The 21973-nt window shown below is 39.6% G+C and overlaps 1 protein-coding gene across 1 annotated transcript in view; it reads right to left on the bottom strand.

Annotated features, from left to right (window-relative positions):
- The window catches only part of LOC144658233 (uncharacterized), a 39130-nt gene that overhangs the window by 16166 nt on the left and 991 nt on the right, over positions 1 to 21973 (bottom strand). Inside the window, exons 2-4 of the mRNA XM_078518625.1 lie at positions 13341 to 13591; positions 13130 to 13244; positions 12594 to 12716 (exon numbers count right to left, since the gene is read on the bottom strand). Coding sequence (XP_078374751.1) covers positions 12594 to 12716; positions 13130 to 13244; positions 13341 to 13591 — 489 coding nt within the window. The remainder of the gene's footprint in view (positions 1 to 12593; positions 12717 to 13129; positions 13245 to 13340; positions 13592 to 21973) is intronic.

Raw genomic sequence — 21973 nt, forward strand, 5'->3', positions numbered from 1 at the left:
TTCCGAAGGTCTGAGAAGGTCCAAAAAAAGCCCGGTCTGAATAGGGTTAAAGGAATATTGGTAGAATCTTCGCCGAGTGAATAGGCACAGTCTTTAACAACTTTGATTTAACATCCCGAATATACTCCTTGAAAACTAACGTTTCGCCGGTATAACGCCATACTGAGGAATTCAAACGAAGTGCCTCGCTGAATCACCTGCACATTCGAGTAAACTAAGTTGCTCACGGGTTAGAAACAAACTTAATGGCAATTTTGTTATTCACGTTTTTTTATTGAAAGACAAAATGATGCGCTTGTTTTCTAAAATACTTGCTTCTTGGACAGAAAATCTTTTCTTTTTTTACTTTTTTTAAAAAAATGGTTCCGTAGGGGGAAAAAAAAAATTTTATAAAAAATATCTTAGATTTTTGTTTTTGAATTTTTTTTTTTTTTTTTTTTTTCACCTCTCTTGTGCCAGGAATATTAAAAAGGAAAAAAAATTTTGAAAATTTTTTTTTTTTTTTTTTTTTTTTTTTTTTTTTTACAAATTTTTTTTATTTTTTTTAAAAAAAAAAATATTTTTTTTTTTTTAAAATAAAAAAAAATTTTTTTTTTTTTTTTTTTTTTTTTTTTTTTTAAGAAATAAAAAAAAATATTATTTTTTTTTTTTTTTTTTTAAAATTGTGGCTTGAGGTTTCGTACGTTATGAAAGGCAGGCAAGGGAGGCAAGCGTGGCCGAGTGGTTTAGGGCGCTGGTGTTGTAATCCGGAGGTCACCGGTTCGAGGCCTGTCCTTGCCACTAGCTGGATTTGTTTCTCGGTAGTCCCGAGTTCAAATCCTCGATCACGCTTTGTATATAGCCAACTGGTCTGCCTCCTGCCAGTTGGGATTTTTAACCTTGTTATGTTCATTTATAAATGATTTGTTTCCTCTGTTTCAGTGGCATGCCTGTAAACTAGCTATCTCGTTGAGATATGAAGCTAAGTGCATGACCACTATAAATACATATTTTTATTTTTTTTATTTTTTTTTTTTTCGTTTTGAAGTGATTCGCCGTAGCCTGTTCCAATCTTCGTTGATCTGAGTAATAAATCGGGGTTTTTTTAAAATACTATTGCTGTTCATAGACAGTTTGAACATCGTACCTTTTGAAAGAGAGGATATCTTGTTCGAATCGCTTCGTTTGCAACAGATTTTGGGCATCAACAAACGAGTATATATGTTTATCAAGATGTGCGAGCAACATTGGTGGGTTCTAAAGAAAGCCGTAAAGCTAAGCGTCGAAGGGCAGAGGATTTCAAAGTAATTTACTTAAGCAGATCAGTCCAGTAGCAGTGTAGAAACAAAGAAGATGCACTCGCATTCATAATGTAAAGAAAAAAAAGCTCCCATTTACTCCAATAGTTGACACAGTAAGTAGCACCGAATCGATTTATTTCCTTCGCCTATTTTCTAGTAGTAACCTTCAATGCCGCTTCCACGTTAACTCTGGTGAGATTACTTGAAATATTATGATGAAAGATGCTTTTTTGCTGTGTTTTATTCCCGACAATAGTCAGAAAGTCAAAAAGGTCCAAATGAAAACATTTTAGGATCTGAACGCTATGTACGTGACCGACTATCGACAAAATTCCTTGGGGATTCCAAACCGCGGTTTCGAAATCGCCGCGAAAGAATCTGTAGCATATAATAAAGTTCATTGTTCTTGTCTTACAACTGGGCCTTAACAGTACTCTATGCACAATGACTACTGTATACTCTGTACTTGTGCTCCAGAAACACATAAAAAGCAAATACATATTGTGAAATCTGTGTTCATGATTGTCAATGACGCGTATGTCGGCAGGAGCTTGTTGCTGCTTGCAACCTCACGACGCGGGTCATCATTTCAAAATGTTGTAGTTCTTAGCCCCCCCCCCCCGGGGGGGGGGTACTCCATATAACGGCCTATACGGGGAGGCTCCGCCCGAAAGGGGTACCTTTTTCAGGCTTCAGGTATATAAAAGGGTAGCGATTTCACAAGTTTAGGTATATGAAAGGGTATGAAAATCCGTCATTTAGGTTTTTTAAAAGGCCAGTAATTAAAATATTTCGAACAGACGCACTTTATGGCTGTATTATTTTAATTTATTAAGCGCTACATAAAAATGACAAGAAAACGTCCTGTTCTAAGGCTATGTCACGTCGTTTAGGTATATGAAAGGGGTACCTTTTTTCAGTAAAAGGTATACGAAAGGGGTACAATTTCTGTCAAAAAGGTAAATAAAAGGGTAAGAGGTAAGAACTTGGGGCGGAGCCTCCCCGTATAAAACTTTTTTGAGTGCCCCCCCCCCGGGGGGGGGGGTTCTTAGCCAAATGACCTCGAAAGCAAATATTTTATACCTGCTTCTTCAGACGGCCAAACGTCCTAAATCAGTTTTTTTCTATTTTCAAGCACTTTTCTTTAGCGACAGAACCAAAACAAAAACAAACGCTCGCAATACATAACGGTAGACAAAGAGTCTTTAAGTGAAAACTAAAAGTGACAATCACAATTAACGTATATAACATATTGAAAAACAGAATCTACTACAAAAGGAAACAACAACAGTCGTAGTATAATAACAGTATTGAATTAGAAAGAGAATTGTTTTCTTTTAATTTGGCCGTTTCGTGTATTTATTTATTTATTTTTCCGAATTATTAGTGATACTGTGATTCCGGCTTTTGCAAAATAGTTTATGGTCCGTTCGTTGCTGGATGTCCGCTTTATAAGGATATCTCAAAACAGAATAAAATTGATAAATCAAGGCAATACAGTACTGTAATTGGGGTGGAACTATTATGTATGCAATGAAAAGTAGTGTTGATCTTCCGTATAAGAACAACTTTCATTTTTCAGGCTGGATGTGTTCTTATATAAATGGTACTTTATTTCCTAAAATCAGGCCTGGGTGTTCTTAATCCACTTGTTCTTATACGCGGGTTTTTACTTTACTTGCTAAGAATATACAAGCAACAACTTCTGTCACGCTTTTCAGTGCAGATCTCGTGACAACTTGAAGCGCCTGGCTAAGCGATTTCGACGTGTGAATTAATGAGTAAATTATTCATGCACTCTCTGCAAGTGCTGCGCGAAAAGGTTTACTTCAGATAAGTCTTTTCGAATACGCCGTTGAATTTGAAGAACTTGAATAACAAAGCAAGTTGAAAATTTCTAAGGTTCCGTGCCGTTTTTGTGTTCACCTGAAAAGAGATCAACCTTCAACACATGATACTCTGACAAACCAGAATACAGTCAGCTCTCTCTAAAACGGTCATCTTCGGGTCCGGCTCCAACTGTCCGTCTTAGAGAGATGTCCGCCTTATAAGGAGTTTAGTTACAGTAAAATGACTGAAAAACGGTAGGGACGGGACTAGCGCAAGGTGTCCGTCTCAGAGAGGTGTCCGTCTTATAAAGGTGTCCGTTAAGACAGAGTTGTCTGTACCGAAATACCGAGCTAAAATCTACCAAACGGAATTTCTTTAGTAAAGGAGAGCATAAAGCTGCAACTCTTTGTTGCTGCCTGAGTTTACTGGATGTTTTTTCGGGTTAGATTTGCCTCTTAGTGAAGTTATGTTTCGGCGAGTGTTTTGCTATCGGCTGTCGTTCATGAGCTTTATTCCAAGTTTATGTTTTCTCCTCTTTCCTTGTGCTTATTCTTTGTCTTTTAAACTTCTCGATAATTAGTAATGTTCGTTGTCTCTTTGTACTTTGCGTTGTTTTCGAATCGTCTCACTTTTGTCCGCCATTTTGTTTGCCAGAGATGGATTTTTGCATAAAGCTGCCGTACACTGTAACTGTCAATCATTTTCAATTACACCGTTTTGCACTGCTTATTTCACATTTTGCACTGCTAATATCACGTTTCGCACTGCCAATTTTATTTTTGCACTGGTTTGGAAAAAAGTGACGTATTCTTAGCCCATCATGCAGAATCTGATGCAGAAAATGGTTGCTTGTATATTATTAGTTAGTGTCACGTGGGTGTCCAATAACAGTTAGTGGAATTCCCGTAATTTTTAGCATTAATAACATACATGCAAACATTTTAGCATGCCCACTGGCTGAGAGTACGTCAATTAATCCCAAACAGTGCAGAAAGTTGAAATTGTGTGCAGGAAGATAAAAAAAGCCGTTTAACAAAAGAGCGCACTTCTGAGGGAACAACATTTGTTAGTCGGGATAATAATGGGGTTCGAAATACACCAATAGCAGCGAACGAACGCGCATTAATAGCGACGCCCAAACAATCGAACTCTTCGCCAGATGAAGACTAGCAGTATTGCAGTTAAAACGTCCCAATCAACATCACAAAGTAGGATATTTTATTTAAATACCAAGTGCTATGCACATACACAGCTTATAAATTATGTGTTATACTTTTCTGTTTAACAAACGAACACTGTGCGTTACACCCCAACCCAACGAACGTAATCGATGACACAAGAATAATCCTAAACTGTTTAGACGGTGATCAAATTATCCGCGTTCCCTCAAAGATAGTATACGTAATACCGAGGATCGCCATTAAAAAGATAAGCCAATTTCTAAATTCATAGTGTGTTTCTTGTATCATATTGGTTGTTATGTTTGGGTGGCAAATGAGGCTTTGTTCTGTCCAAACTGTATTTACACTTTCACTACTAGCTACTAATGAAAATCAAACGCAGTTCCGGGATGTGACTACAAACATCCACAAAATAAAGTTCTAGCGCGTATTCCTGTCCTGAGATGGGGTAAAATGGCTAGCGGCTACCAAAACTCCTTTTATTCATCGAAAGTTTCTCACATTGTCCGTGCAACAACCGTCAAACCTGAACGAACTTTTAAAGCTGACAGTCGCGCGTACCGTTTAACAACGACACGCAACTCTCCCTCGTCTCCCTCGCTACTCAAAGTATAAACTTTGATATTAAGGCATGTTAGTGCGTAATATATACAAAGGCAATACACACTTCATTACATCAGTTAGTTAATATATACAATCTGTTTCCGGCGTACAACTACAGGTAGGTGTATATAGAACGGCTATTTTTTAATTTTTTTTTATTTTTATCGTTGTTGTCCTGAATTTAGCATTTATTTCAGGGTTTTTTTTTTCAATGAATAGGTCAATGTTTCCTTCACGAAAACTTATAACAATAACAAAGTTGTAGAATCATATAAAAAAAATACAAAATTAAAAACTTCAACGTAAACGCTTGTTTACAAAGCTAAGTTTTCAGTTTCCTTTTAAAAACGTTTGTAAAATACGAGTCTTTGATCGATATCGTTTGGAAGTATGCTCCACACAGTAAGTACCGCTAACACAAATGAACCCCCCCCCCCCCCCCGCAGCGTTCAAAATTAAATCTCAGTTTGTTAAGAAGAATTTGACTGGATGATCTTCAGTGTCCTAGCTGAATTGCTTCACCCTGAAGAACGGAGTGAGTGCAATTTTAAAGTTGATCCTTTGTTCTGCCGGAAGCCAGTGAAGTTTCTTAAGCAAAGGAGTAATGTAAGTGACAGGAATATTGGCTGTCATTGATATACACCCGAGATTGTCCTGATTGACAGTTCAGAATTTAGTTATTCATGCCTGTAATAACCATGCAGCCATGAATGGATTGAACACACTGATTTATTCGACACGAACTCACATTACAAATCACGTGATCAATGTCACGCAACAGATCTAAGTCACAACATTCCTCCCCTCTAGGATTACAAACTATCTGTCCCAAAACTTATGAGAAATCACTCGCAATCACTGGAACAGCAAAAACAGAAACTTATGTGTCCTCTAATAATAAACAGTCCCTGTGATAAAGTCACAATCAACACAGGTAGTCTTTAAGGTATTCTCTGATAACAACAGTCCCTGTGAATAGTCACGATTAACACAGGTAGTCCTTCAGATATCCTGGTCTGACCCTTTTCCGCACAGGGCGTGTCCTTAGAGGGCTTGACTCCACGGGTGTCTGGGTAGGTGTTGCTGGTGTTGCCGATGAAGCCTTAGGAACATCAGGCTCATGGCTAACAACAGGGTCAGATGACGTTACATGAACATCAGGCAAGGAAATTGGTGTCACGCTGGTTGTGTTGCCCGCAACTGGTTCTTCCATGACCTCATTCTCACGGCGTCGAACATGGTCCTGATGCCGCCGAATGACAGTTCCGTCGTCTAGCTGGACACGAGTTGACACCGGACCGGTTTTCTCTACAATTGTCCCCGACATCCAGGTCTTCTTGTGCCGGAAATCTTTGGCATACACAGCTTGACCTTCCGCTACTTCCCGCTCTTTGGCATGGTAATCGTGTGCAGTTTTCTGCTGAGACTGTTTGTCTCGCACCTTGTTGGCCACGCTCGGTATCAGGCGATTAAGCTGTGTGTGTAGCTTCCGTCGCATAAGTAATTCAGCAGGTGGAACTCCTGTCGTGCTATGTGGTGTGGTCCTGTAGCTGAGGAGAAAGCGTGATAGTTTGGTCTGGACGCTGCCCTCCTCCATCTTCTCATAGCCTTCCTTAAAGATTTGCACAGCCCGCTCCGCCAAACCATTTGAGGCAGGGTGATATGGTGACACCTTGATGTGCTTAATTCCATTCTTCTTCATGAACTCCTGGAATTCTGAGCTAGTAAAGTTGCTTCCATTGTCGCTGACCAGTGTTGCTGGTAGGCCATGTGTAGCAAACATCTCTCTGAGTTTCTCAATGGTGGCGGTGGACGTGGTGGACCTCATACGATGCACTTCCAACCACTTCGAGTATGCATCTACAACTACAAGGAACATTTCTCCTTTGTAAGGTCCTGCATAGTCAATGTGAATCCTTGACCATGGAAGTCCCGGCCACTCCCAGGGGTGCAACGGCGCCTCTGCTGGTGCACTCTGATTTGACTGACATTTGTCGCAGCTTTTCACTTGCTTGACGATGTCCTGATCCATGCCTGGCCACCAAACGTAGCTTCTTGCTAGGGCTTTCATGCGAGATTCACCAGGGTGGGCCTCATGCAGTTCAGTGAGCACTTTCGATCTTCCCTGCGGCGGTACAACCACTCTGGCTCCCCAAAGTACACAACCATCTTCTACGCTCAATTCGGTCCGCTTGGTGAAGTAAGGGTTTAGCTCTTCGGAACTGTTCTTAGTCGGCCATCCTTCCAAAATGAAGTTAAGCACTTGTGAGAGGATTGGATCCCTCTTGGTCCACTCTTTGATGTGACCACTGTGCACAGGTGTGCCTTCCAAATGTTCCATTAACAAGATGGTTTCACCTGGTACTGGAACTTGATCAGGCGTCTCAGGCAAGGGTAGCCTGCTCAGGCCATCTGCATTGCCATTGGTCTGGCCGGCCTTGTATGATATCTTATACTCGTAAGCAGACAAGGTAAGTGCCCATCGCTGGATTCGCGGTGCTGCAAGGACAGGAATCCCTTTCTTCTCATTCAACAGACCTTCCAAGGGTTTATGATCGGTCTTGATGGTGGATGGGTGTCCATAAAGGAACTGATTGAACTTCTTGACGCCAAACATTATTGCAAGAGCTTCCTTCTCAAGGGTTGAGTAGTTCCTTTCAGCTGCATTAAGAGATCTGGACATGTATCCAATTGGTCGTTCAGCTCCACCTTCCACCTTGTGGGATAGGACCGCCCCCACTCCGTAATCGGACGCATCGGTGGCAAGGATAAGTTCCTTCGAGGGGTCAAAATGAACTAGCAGCTCGGCTGATTGCAACAGTTCCTTAGCTTTCTCAAATGCTTCTTGCTGTTCTTTTAGCCACTGCCATTTTGATCCTTTCCTTAAGAGCTGGTGTAGAGGCTCCAGGACGGTTGCTACATCAGGTAAGAATCGATGGTAATAGTTGAGCATGCCCAGAAAAGCTCGTAACTGACTGACGTCCTTTGGCTCTGGTGCATTCTTGATTGCATCAACCTTCGCTGCCACAGGCTGAATGCCATCACCATTGATTACATACCCACAGTATGTGACTTGCGGTTGCATGAACAGACATCTTGCCAGACGTAGCCTTAATCCTGCATTGGAGAGCCTGCTAAGCACTGCTTCTAGGTTGGCTAGATGATCTGTGTCATTCTTTCCACTGACTAAGATATCATCAACTCGTACTACAACATGGGGAATGCCTTGTAGTAAGTTCTTCATTGTACGCTGGGAAATTCCAGGCGCTGAAGAAACCCCAAAGGGCAGTCTATTGTATTGATAGAGTCCCTTATGAGTATTGATTGTAGTGAATTTCCTTGACTCCTCATCCAATAATAACTGTTGGTATGCCTGTGACATATCCAGTTTGGTGAATTTTGTTTCTTCCGCCAAGTGTGGCAAGCAGATCCTCGTTTGGGGATCGGGTAATTATCTAACTTGGAGACTTGGTTGACAGTACACTTATAGTCACCACAGATACGCACTGATCCGTCTTGTTTCACCACTGGAACGATTGGCGCTGCCCATTATGTGAATTCTACTGGAGATATGATGCCCTCACTTTGTAATCGCTCCAGTTCCTGTTCAACTTTCGCTTTCAGGGCATAAGGTACTGGACGAGCTTTCATGAACTTGGGTGTGGCCCCTGGGTCAACGTAGATTTTGGCTTCGGTGCCCTTCAGTGTACCGAGTCCTTCGCCAAAAACATTATTGTGTGCGTCTAGGACCTTCTGCAGCTGAGGGTTAATCTCCTGTACGTTAAAGATATTGTTCCAATTAAACTTAATTACTTGTAGCCAGTCCCTTCCAAGTAGATTTGGACCAGGACCCTTCACCACCATGGCTGACAAATCATGCTGTTGATTTTGGTAATTAACAGGAATCAACACCTCTCCTAACACTGGTATTTTCTCTCCTGTATACGTGCTCAATATGGCATTGGAATTCTTTAACTCTACTTTGTCACCTAACTTGCTGTAGGTTTGTTCATTTAGCACAGTTCTGGTAGCACCAGTGTCAATTTCAAAATTGTGTGGTTCACCACAAAGTTCGACACTTACTTCAAATGCCTTCGGCTTCCTTCCGTCCCGAATGTGGTACATGGTTGCCGCATAAACATCTTCTTCCCTGGAAACTTCGTCCACTAAATGTGTAGACTGCTTCTGGTTTCCTTTTGTTTGCCAACTGTCTCGTGAGGGTGGTTTAGTTTTCCGTGAATCGGTTCCTTTACTCGGCTTTTTCTTGTAATTTTTCTCGCCATAACAAACTTTGGACAGGTGCCCTTTTCGCCCGCATTTAAAACACTGAGCATCTTTGAATCGACAGACTGAAGCTTCGTGTTTCTCTCCACAACGGTGACACTCGGAATCTGCACGACGATCTTTGTAATTTTTGTCACGAGCGCCAACTTGATGTACTTTGCTGGGGGTCGGTTCGGACTGGATGTCAACCACGTGCTTCGCTGCCAACTCTTCTCCAAGAGCGATTTCCTCGGCCTTTTTCAGGGTTAACTCCCGTTCTGCCAGTAATCTCCGCTGTATTTTCTTGTCGTTAATCCCACAGACTAATCGGTCTCTCAGCATTTCAGGCAAAGTCTCGCCGAAATTGCAATGTTCGGTAAGCTTACGTAACTCCGCCACATACGCTGCAACTCCTTCGCCTTCGTTTCGATTTCGGCTGTGAAATTTGAAACGCTCCACTATCTCGCTAGGCTTGGGCGAAAAGTGCTTCTCCAATGTATCGACAATCTTCTTGAAAGTTGTCTCCGCTGGTCTTGCTGGTTGGAGTAAATCCCGCAGAAGTGCGTATGTTTTACTCCCGCAAACACTGAGTAAGATCGCTCGTTGTTTCGTCGCGTCTTCTACATCGTTTGCCAAAAAATACTGTTCGAGTCGTTCGATATACTGGGTCCATGACTCATCTGATTCTCTGAATTCGCCTATCTTTCCGTAGGTCGCCATTCCTACTCGAATCTAGATGGAGTTATCCTCGTCGCCGATGTAATAACCATGCAGCCATGAATGGATTGAACACACTGATTTATTCGACACGAACTCACATTACAAATCACGTGATCAATGTCACGCAACAGATCTAAGTCACAACAATGCCCTATACCCTTATTGAAGCTTATCACACCATAAAAACTTTACTTTACTGTGGTGTAAAGCTTAAGTAAAACTGGCGTAAATTTGGAATTTAATCAGCCTTATATGCTACCTTTATTTCTTTTAAAGCTGGCTTTAATGCCAGCCTTACACTCAAGTTAAAAGACGAATACAGAGACTCCTTTACACCAACTTTCAAGATAACCAACATTAATTCAGATTTAACCACCCTTTATTTCACGTAAATCTCAATTTTCATGCTGTAAATTTGCATGTTCGATCGACGCATTTCAATGAGAGCGATTCCGTTATGTGCCATGGGTTAGACTGTTCAAGTAATGAGACAATAGTGAGACATCTGGTGACATATTATACAACGTAATAAACTCAGTTCATGTAGTGAGACACCTGATGACCTATTTTACTACTTGGGTTAGCCTAGTTAGCACTCCGGTTAGCCTACGTTTGCTTAGGTTGCTTGCCGTTAGCCTAGCTATATATTGAGGTTAGAATTCCTGCCAATAAAAATCAAAGCTCTTGCAGCCGGTGGTCGGTAGACTAGTGGATATGATTCTCGACAACCTGGGTTTGAATTATGTTGGTATCAAGTTTTTCTCACTAAAAACAGCTTAAGTGGGATTTGCACCTTGTGTATGATGAAATACGAAGTCTCACTACGTGAACTGACTCCCAGTGTGCCCATGATCTAATCCGTGGTGTACCATGCATAAACATCAACGCAAGTCTCACCGCTGTTATCATTTTCACTACAATCATGCAGGTCTTCTGCATACCAAATATGGAACATTTGACCGATTGACACCGATAGCGGGGGGGAAAGGTTGTTAAAAACAAGTTCTGGCGAGTTAGGATCAATCCCATCAATGCGATAGGAATGATACTTCCATCCACAACCACTGTCATCTTTTGTGTACTCCGCAATTGGTAGAGCAGTGTTGTTCGGGAATGTTATGACAGTGAGAAGTTTCTTGTCCCCTAACCAGGGGTCTGGGTCCACTGTAGCGCACCCCCAATGTGATGGTGGAACTGTAAAATGGTCACATGTCAAGGAACCAGTCCTGTGAACGAGTTTGAATGTGTAGATGAACCCGTTTTCTCCGATTAAAAATGTACCATATCTGTCACCTTCAGCCCCAAAGCAGACGAGATCAGTGTTCACCTTTTTCCAGTTCTCTGTAATAAAGATTTTTAAAGTTAAAACCAAAAGCCAAGATTTTTTATTTGTCCTATTAAGGCCTGAAAAGAGGAAACGAGTAAATAGTAAATCACTCGTACGATACTATGAATCCTTACTGTCGGCTTTGAGAGCCATCAAATATCACAGTTTACTGCTTATATCAGGAAGCTAACCCTTTTTTGTTCTGCCGTTGTGGTCAATCACACCACTCACCATTGCATTCTGGCCCAGCCACTTAGCTCGATTAGCCTTAGCTATTTCTAAGTGGCTGTGCTCTTTTTTATTGTAAATTTTCCCTCTTGCTTGTATTTATTTATTGTAACTTTTCTGGGCACAAATAAAGATTGTTGTTGTTGTTGTTGTTGCGCAATAACATCCTATGATCAACAAAGACATGGGGTGGCCCTGGTCCCCATATTTTCGGTGATAACGTTAACGCCTCAACTTATAGAGCAGTTTTCAATTGAGTGTCGTAAAACCAAAACCAAAGTAATTACTCTGGCCAATCACAAAGGACACAGACAATCTAGTGAACCAATCAAAACTCGAAGCAAATACATGAAGCCGGCACGAAGCGCGGGAAAACGTGCGCGAGCGAGTCACAATTGGTTTTGGTTTTAGTTCTGATTGGCTGAGAAAGTGGCGCGAGATTTTTAAGCCAATCACTAAGCGAAGCAATGCAAAACCAAAGCAAACGCAATTAACTTTCGACACTCAAGTGAAAACTGCTCTAATAGTAGGAATATAGGTATTCCATTACTGCATCAAAACTACCTTTAATTTAATCATATAACAACCTGCCAAATGGTTATGAATAAGAGATGAAATTACGTCACATTTCTTACCGTTACCATTAAAAATAAAAGGAAGAGTTGAGGGATTTTAATCTTCTCGCAGAATGCAAATTTAGGGCGCTTCACCTTTCCATTTGTCAGAACTGGACGGCCAGACTGGTATATTTGAAGACAGAATTCCGTAATGTTTTTCCTTTCAAATCAGTCAATGCATAAATATATTTTACACTGTTCTGGTGGACTTGTGGGAAAATCTCGTGGAAAAGGCACATTTTACACTCACAACTACCAGACTGGCCGACCAGTTCGGAATAATGGGTAGGGCCCTAAGAGTTTTTGTGAATGCACCTTTTTAGCGAAAAGGTCGACAAATGACTGGGGAAGCCTAAAAAAGAGGCGCGCCCGTAGCAGCCATGGTTAGGACCCAGCAATAATTTTTTACAGTGTGAAAAAATCCGTATGGAACGACAACCTTATGTCAAGTTAAAAACACTGCATCGCTAAACAAGACTTTTCTTGACACGGTAATAATAAGAAGAACTAAATTTAGTTACATTTTTCAAGAAGCAAATTTTACCTGAACACAGGCGTCCATCTCCAATGTAACCCGGCTGACAAGTACAGTTAAATGATCCAGCGGTATTTGAACAGTTTCCATTCAAATGACAATCATGGTCTCCAGTTATGCACTCGTTGATATCTGGTATAGAAAAGTACCATGATAATCAATTACAAACCCCGCAGCTCAGATTGGCCAACAACATGAGCGACATCTTGCATTTGTTAAAGATAAAGAATTACTTAACAGCATGTTCAAGAGAGAGCTAGGCAGGGATTTGCACAGCTCAAATCATTAAATTTACTCATGAAATTGGCACAAATGCTAGGTTAAGGTCAATTACCAGACGTGAATACAGCTACATTAAAAAGCGTTGTTAATACAATCTGCATATAAAGGACAGCCTTCGTCTCTGTTCAGGCATTCATTGCAAGAAAAGGAAGGGAAGGGAAGGGGAAAAATGTTTGGCAACCTTCAAATTTGACTTTTATCTATCTTGCACCATGTGGTAACCTGCAGCAGGTTAGACGATAACGTAATTTCATAGAATTTACCTTTCTCGCATTGTCTTCCGGTATATCCAGCCTGACACACACATAAGTATCTCTCGTCTGTGAATCCATTCAGGCATGTTCCGTTGTGAGGGCAAGGGTTACTGGAGCACGCGTTCTGATGGAAAACAAAAATTAACAATTAATCACTTTGATATGTTACGACTTTAAAGAAGTGTACCTTTTTATTCTCAAAGGAAGAATAATATCTCACCTCCGTGCCTCTGTGGACGAAGCCATCTCGTGGTTTGAGATCTTCAGGATGTTTGGTGCTGTCAGAATCACTCAGTTCACACACCATTCTGTCCTTGATGGGTGGACCAAGGTTGAATAAGACACAATGGTTCTCTAATAAGCACAGATGTTTACAAGATGCGTATATTCCTATGGAAAGGTTTTTCACCACGTGACCTTCAAGCGCAAAGCCTTTGAATGGGGTGCCAAACTTCAAGTGGCGGCATGAATCTGTTAATAAAGAATAGCCAAGTAAGTCTTCAGAAAGACAACTTTTGAAGACAACTTTTACGTACATTTGACGCAACTCTCTTTTGATAGGCGACCTTCAGTGTGCTTAATCATAAACAAGCAACTCACTTAATTAACCGTGTGTTTTTAGGTTGTAAAGGAGACATAGGCCAACGTTTTATTTCACAGGCATTATGTATGCAGTTAAAATATTTTGGAGAAATGTCTACATCCTTTTTTTATGTAGTTATAACAGAGAAAAGTTCATTTATTCTGCACTATTTTTAACAGGCCCCCTGACGTGTACTGTAAATGCGACTTTGCTAATTAAGTTGCAAAATAACCAGGGCCCCTAAAGTCAAAACTCAATAATATTATTTTTGCTCTATGTGCACGTTATATCAAAGTCAAGGCCAGCGGCCTTATCATGTTTTTTCGGTGTTTCGTGAAGCTGTTGTTAGTTCTTTTTAAAGTTTGTTTTGAAACTAATCAGAAGCTTTTTCTTGTGAAATTACACCACAGGTTTTTTTTTTTCACTACATTAATGGAATTTAGTATAATTTCCGGAGGTGAATTCAATTCTGATTGGTCGAGAAGCTCGGACTATGTCGCAATATTCACCGCGCTAGGCGGTGAATATTGCATCAGGTTTGGCTACTAAGCCATGGCACCTTTGTCATCCAGGCTAGACCCAGGCTAGTGAACATGGCGGCATTTGCTGAATGAAAATTTCTCTCATTTAAAAGAAATCTTTCCAAGTCCTGGATATTTGAAACATTGGGAATTTTGCAAATTAACTACCAAGGCTTTTGGACCGAACATATCCTCAAGAGATGGTTTTCAAGGCTTTGAATTCATCGTAAACATGGTGGTTTTGGAGATCGCAGCGGCCATGTACTCAGTCAGATCGACTGGCAAAACATTATTTAGTTCTCTTCTCACTGGAGCTAGTAATTTCGAGAGGATTCACACAATTGCTCAGAAGACACCATCGATTTAACAAAGGTACTAGATATCCATCTTTTTCGTACAGTGTTTGTTTTGTTCCGTTTTATTGCCAAAACTTGACTGTAAATTATGATTTCAATCGATGAATTAAACTGGTTTACACTATTTAAGCGAGCACTTGTGTTTGTTGTTTTCTTGTTTTCTATTGTTAATTATCTTGCAGTTTTTGATATTCACCTCTGAAAATTATACTAAAACAATTATTCGCCTCAGGCGAAGTGATTATTGTTGAATAATCCCCTCGACTTCGTCTCGGGGATTATTCAACAATAATCACTTCGCCTGAGGCGAATAATTGTTAAATAACATGCACTATACCGTTACAAACCTTGGTTCGCTTGCATGATATATTGCAGCCAAACCACGAACGGCAGAAGTATCCTTGAGAATTGCCAGGCGTTCATATTTGGGAACTAAATGGACTGTGATATTACTTCTTCACACTTAAAAGTCACCTTGACTTAATTAAGTGCCAGGTGGCGAGAGTGAACTAGCATGAAAGAATCATGAAACCTTCGGGTAATTGGTTCACATTAGGAGCTTCAATCGCTTTAAGGAATCAATTATTCATTGTATGAATCCATTGGCTATTCGACGCATTTTACAATAACTCACAGAAATCTTGCCTGCTCATTGGTCGATGGCAGTAGAAAGCATGAAAATGACAGCTGCAACGTAAAGCAAGGCAAATTTCGAAAAACTTGAGAAATTGTCGCAATTTTTTGCAAAAAACGACAACGGGCGACTTTTGAGATTTCAGATCGAATATGAAATCTCTCTAACTGGTGTTTCGTAAAACGAAAATAAAAAACAACAACTTACTTTTGTCTTTATTCTTATAGACCAAAGTCATTACGTCATAATATGTCCAAAAACTTTGCACTTTCCCTCAGTCCATGGTTTCACTTAGGTTTTGAACATTTCTACGTCATTTCTTTGGTCTGTAGGGTATACGGACCATGAAAAAGGCTGTGATAATAGGTTTTTGGCCTGGGAAAGCCCTTTTAAAACCTGAGGGAAAACTCCAATATCTGGGGACCACGCTTGCTAAGGGAAGGCTGGGATCTATTGTAGTATTTGGATTATCCAGAGACGTAACATACAAAACTTGTTCCAACTTTAGACTTTACTTCCAAGAACATAACCAAAGGCACTTCAATTTATATAGTAACTTGGGAGGCTATTTTCTACATTAGTAAACTTTCCTTAGAACCATTGGCTAACGTTAATCCTAGTTCTGAAACATTAATTAATTACAAAACCGCGCAGGTGGATTACAGCTTTCTACAGGTTGTAATTCAACACTTTTTTATAGTTATGATTACACGGACAATTAACATAAGAGCAGGTACTAGTTTGGCTAATGAGCTAAAGCGTTATCCTGCCAAAACAATATTTCTACGTTGGATTTTCTATGTTTTTAACAGCTAAGCTTGTAAACAAATAAAACTTAATCATCGTAATTTCTCCCCTAACAAGGCCTTGTTGGATTTTATTTGTAACCTGCCTATGCTAAGAAGGATTCATCCTCGGAGACCCAGGGACAGTATGTGGGGCGAAACGAGGAATAAACCTTGCAGAAATCGTAGCGACGAAAGTTTTTAGCGTTTTCTTTAGCTACCGACAACAAACTATATATTGACTTAAGGACTTTTAAATACACTTTCTGTTAAAATTGTTTCGCTTTATTTTTATGTAACAATAAGAAGGAAATGACTCAAAAAGTCTAATATAAAGTCATTTTATCGTTTTTGTAATGATGGTCATCAACAATATATCTTCAAAATAAAATTTTGTTCATAAATCATACTTTTAAATTTCACTTTCTCTTTCTCTCTGACTTATTTTGTATCTCATTAACAAAAATCGGGCAAAAGCTGTGAAAACGTGAAAACACGAGCCGTCGACTCTGTTACCACAGCTGCTTTGGTGGTGTTTTCACGCAATTGAAAGCAAACATTTTGACGTAAAAAAGTCATAAGCACAAGAAAGCGATTTCATCAGCGGAACTCTCTTGATGATCTTTTGTTGAATATTAGCGTCAAGATTATTATTCAAACCCTGAACCTTCATTCTGGTGTAAAACTTCGTTAGAAACGTGGACGTTATATACATTTAACGTCATCGGTAAGTATGGTTCACACTGAATTTTTCAATTTTTTTAAATTTTTCAAAGACTACAAATTGCACTCGCCCTACGGGCTCATGCAATTTTGTTAGCCTTTGAAAAATTGACTCGTGCTTATTTATCCCAAATTGCACTCGAAATCATGTGATTACCTATACAAAAAGCACCTCTGAGGGAACAACATCTGTTGGTCGGAATAATAATGAGGATCGAAATACACCAATAGCAGCAAACCAACGTGCATGGGCAAACAATCGACCTCATTGCCTGATGCAGACTAGCAGTATTGTAGTCGAAACGTCGCAATCAACATCTCAAAGTAGGATATTTTATTCAAATACCAAGTGCTATGCACATACACAGCTTATAAATTATATTTATGTATTGTACTCTAATGTTTAACAAACGAACACTGTGCGTTACACCCCGACATAACGAACGTAATCGATGACACAACAATGATCCTGAACTGGTTAGATGGTGATCAAATTATCTGCGTTCCTTCGAAGATGGTATTCGTAATACCGAGGATCGCCATTATAAAGATAAGTCAATTTCTGAATTTATAGTGTACTGTTTAACAACGACACACGCGCGCGAGTCTCCTTCGCTACTCAAAGTATAAACATTGATATCAAGGTATGTTAGTGTGTGATATATATACAAAGGCAATACATACTTCATTAAATCAGTTAATTTATATATACAATCTGTTTCCGGTGTGAAACTACAGGCCAAAAAATGCGGGAACTCTTCAAAAAAAATTCCAAGAGACTTCTGGTATAATATTTGCCCCACAATTTACTTTAAAATCCTGGTTACTTTATTGTTAATTTTTTCGTCCCGAATTATATTTAGCATTTTTTCAGGGTTTTTTTCAATGAATAGGTCAATGTTTCCTTCACGAAAACAAATAACAATACCAACGACAACAACAACAACAATAATAATAATAGTAATAATAATAATTATAATAATAAAAAATAACTTTTTTACCGCAACTTTCCATAGGTTCAATGGCGCTATACAAAAAATAAAATTTAAAATACTGTTAGAAAAACTAGCTAACTTACTAACTACCACTCAAAATTAAAATATAAAAAAAAAAAAAAAAAAAAAAAAAAAAAATAAACACCAAGAGTCAATCTAGATTTCGAGAAAATCAAGCTTGTTTGAGAACAAAAGGAAACGTCAATGGTTGCTATGGTAACCTTTGTGACAAAGCGACGGGTAAAAAATTAAAATTTGGTCATATTTGATCATTAAGTTGTATTTTGGCAAAAATCGAACATTGGTTTCCTAGATAATTTTAATTTTCAAAACAACCACCCTTCGGCTAACAAAAACTACATCGAGCCTCCTTAAAGATGATCCTTTGTTCTACAGGAAGCCAATGAAGATTCCGATTCCGTAATGTGCCAGGGGTTAGACTGTTCATGTAATGAGACAATAGTGAGACATCTGGTGACATATTATACAACGTAATAAACTCAGTTCATTTAGTGAGACACATGATGACCTATTATACCACTCGGGTTAGCCTAATTAGCACTCTGGTTAGTCTAACTAGCCGTCCAGTTAGCCTGGAAAGCTCTCCGGTTAGCCAAAACAGCTCTGCGGTTAGTTAAGTTAATTAGCTAAGCTTGCAGTTAGTCTATAAATATTGAGGTTAGGATTTTCAGCCAAGAAATTCAAAGCTCTTCCAGCCGGTGGTCGGTGGACTAGTGGATATGATTTTCGACCACCTGGCTTCGAATTCTCTTGGTATCAAGTTTTTCTCACTAAAAACAGGTTAAGTGGGATTCAAACCTTGTGTATGAAAAAATAAGAAGTCTCACTAGTGTGTCTACATGAACTGACTCCCAGTGTGCCCATGATCTAATCTGTGGTGTACCATGCATAAACATCAGTGCAAGTCTCACCGCTGTTATCATGTTCACCACAATCATGCAAGTCTTCTGAATACCAAATATGGAAGATTTGACCGATTGACACAGACATTGGAGGAGAAAGGATGTTAAATACAAGTTCTGACGAGTTAACATCAATCCCATCAATGCGATACGAATGATATGCATGTCCACAACCACTGTCATCTCTTGCGTACTCCGCAATTGGTAGAGCAGTGTTGTTCGGGTATGTTATGAAAGAGGTTAGTTTCTTGTCGCCGTACCAGGGATCTGGGTCCTCTGTAGCACACCCCCAGTATGAGTGCGGAACTGTAACTTGGTTACATGTCAAGGCGCCAGTCCTGTGAATGAGTTTGAATGTGTAGATGGACCCGTTTTCTCCCATCGCAAAAGTTCCATGTCTGTCACCTTCAGCCCCAAAGCAGACGAGATCAGTGTTAATCTTTTTCCAGTTTTCTGGAATGAAGTTTGTTAGAGTTAATATAAATATAGTTTGCCCAAGACTTTTTTATTTACAATTGAAGCGCTAGCCTGCAATGAGGAAACGGGTAAGTATTAAATCACTCGTACGATTCTAAGAACTCTTACTTTTGGTTTTTGATAGCTATCAAATATTACAATTTTTGCTCAAATCATGGAGTTAACACTTCTTTTGTTGTCAACTTTCATTAATAAGCCGTTGTCGTCAATCACACCACTCACCATTACATTCTGGGGCAATAACATCCTATGATCAACAAAGACAAGGAGACACATGGGGTGGCCCTGGTCCGGACATTTTCAGTGATAACGTTAACGCCCCAATTTATAATACCAGGAATATAGGTATTACAGAACTGCATCAAAACTACCTTTACTTCAATCATATAACAACTTGCAAAATGGTAATGATGACTAAGAGATGAAATTACATCACTTTTTTTACCGTTACCATTCAAACTAAAGGTAGAGTTGAGGGATTTTAATCTTCTCGCAGAAGGCAAATTTAGGGCGCTTAACCTTTCCATTTGTCAGAACTGGACGACCAGACCGGTATATTTGAGGACAGAATTCCATCAGACTTGTCCTGTCAAGTCAGTCAATGCATAAATATCATACACTGTTCTGGTGGATCTGTGGGAAAATTTCGTGGAAAAGGCACAATTTACACTCTAAACTACCAGACTGGCCGACCAGTTCGGACAAATGGAAAGGGCCCTGAGAGTTTTTCTGAATGCACCTTTTTAGCGAAAAGGTCGACATATGAGTGGGGAAGCCTCAAAACCAGAAAGGGCGCTCCTCTAGCAGCCATGGTTAGGAACCAGCAAACATTTTTACAGTGTGATAAAAGCCGTATGGATCGACAACCTCATGTCAAGTTAACAGGACTGCATCGCTAAAAAATACTTTGCTTCAAGCGGAAATAATCAGGAGAAGTAAGATAAGTTGCATTCATCGATAAGCAAATTTTAACTGAACACAAGCGTCCATCTCCAATGTAACCCGGCTTACAAGTACAGTTAAATGATCCAGCGGTGTTTAAACAGTTTGCATTCAAATGACAGTCATGGTCTCCATTTATGCACTCATTAATATCTGGTATAGAAATATATAGAAAAGTAACATGAATATCAATTACAGACCCCGGCGCTCAGATTGGCCAACAACATGAGCGACATCTTGCATTTGTTAAAGATACCTTATTACATGACATTTTCGCGACACTTTAATTTCGCGAATTTCGCGATTCCAAAAAAATCGCGAAATTAAAGTGACGCGAACAATAAGTGTCGCGAACATAACATGACGCGAAAATTAAGTGACTCACATTAAGTCAATATTCAAGGAAGAACAAGTTTAGTACCACTAAAGGAAGGAATTTTCAATGTTCATGGATGTTGTCGTCACAACTGACTCTAGATTAATAACCCATGCACGTACAAGTTTGACCTACTTGTAGACATTGTGAGAATTGAACTGCTATGGTGTTGCCATTGCCGAGGTTTAGTCCCACCCTTGCATTTTTGTTAATTTTAGACGTTATTGTTCCTTTGATGAAGTCGTTTTATTTAATAAGGGGCATGTTAAAAAATATTGCCAAGGGAATGTAAATTGTGTCTTACTCAAAAACGCGAAATTAAAGTGATTCAAAATACAAAATTTTCGAAAAATCGCCAAATTTAAGTGTCGCGAAATATGCGCACCTAAAAATCGCGAAATTAACGTGTCGCGAAAATTTCATGTAATAAGGTAAAAAAATACTTTACTGCATGTCCACGAGAGAGCCAGGAGAATACAATTTACCGATTTTGCTCAAAATTGGCAAAAATGCTTGGTTAAGGTCAATTACATTTAGGCATTCATTGCATGAAAAGGAAGGGTAGAAAAAGGAGCAAAACATGTTTTGCAGAAAAAAACATGTTTTGACTTTTATCTATCTTGCACCATCTGGTAACCTGGCGCAGGTTTGATGATAAGGTAGTTTCACATATTTAACCTTTTCCACATTGTCTTCCCGTATATCCAGCCTGACACACACATAAGTATCTCTCGTCTGTGAATCCATTCAGGCATGTTGCGTTGTGACGGCAAGGGTTACTGGAACACGCGTTCTGATGAAAAACAAAAATTAACAATTAAACACTTTGATGTGTTACGACTTTAAAGCGTACCTTTTTCTTCTCAAAGGTAGAATAATATCTCACCTCCGTGCCTCTGTGGACGAAGCCTTCTTGCGGTTTGAAATCTTCAGGATGTTTTGTGCTGTCAGAATCACTCAGTTCACACACCATTCTGTCCTTGATGGGTGGACCAAGGTTGAATGAGACGCAATGGTCCTCTAATAAGCACAGATGTTTACAAGATGCGTATATTCCTATGGAAAGGTTTTTCACCACGTGACCTGCAAGCGCAAAGCCTTGGACTGGGGTGCCAAACTTAAGGTGCCGGCATAAATCTGTTAATAAAGAATAACCAAGTAAGTCTTCGGCAAAAAAAGAATCTGTAGAGAACTTTTACGTACATTTAACGCGACTCTCTTTTGATAGGCGACCTTTATGCAAAGAACAGATTTCTTCTTTTAAGGATTCAGTGTGCTTAATCAAAAACAAGCACCTCACTTAATTAACCCTGGAAAGAGGCATAGACCAACGTATTATTTCACAGGTATTATATATGCAGTTAAAATATTTTGGAGAAATGTCTACATCTTATAGCTATGTAGTCATAACAGAGAAAAGTCCATTTATTCTGTACTGTTTTTAATGTGACTTGTTTGAGTACCAAAATAAACAGGCGCCCTGACGTGTACTGTAAATGCGACTTAACTAATTAAGTTGCAAAATAAACAGGGCTCCT

This window comes from Oculina patagonica, chromosome 6 (assembly GCF_052425735.1).
Source record: "Oculina patagonica isolate OP01 chromosome 6, crgOcupat, whole genome shotgun sequence".
Taxonomy (NCBI): domain Eukaryota; kingdom Metazoa; phylum Cnidaria; class Anthozoa; order Scleractinia; family Oculinidae; genus Oculina; species Oculina patagonica.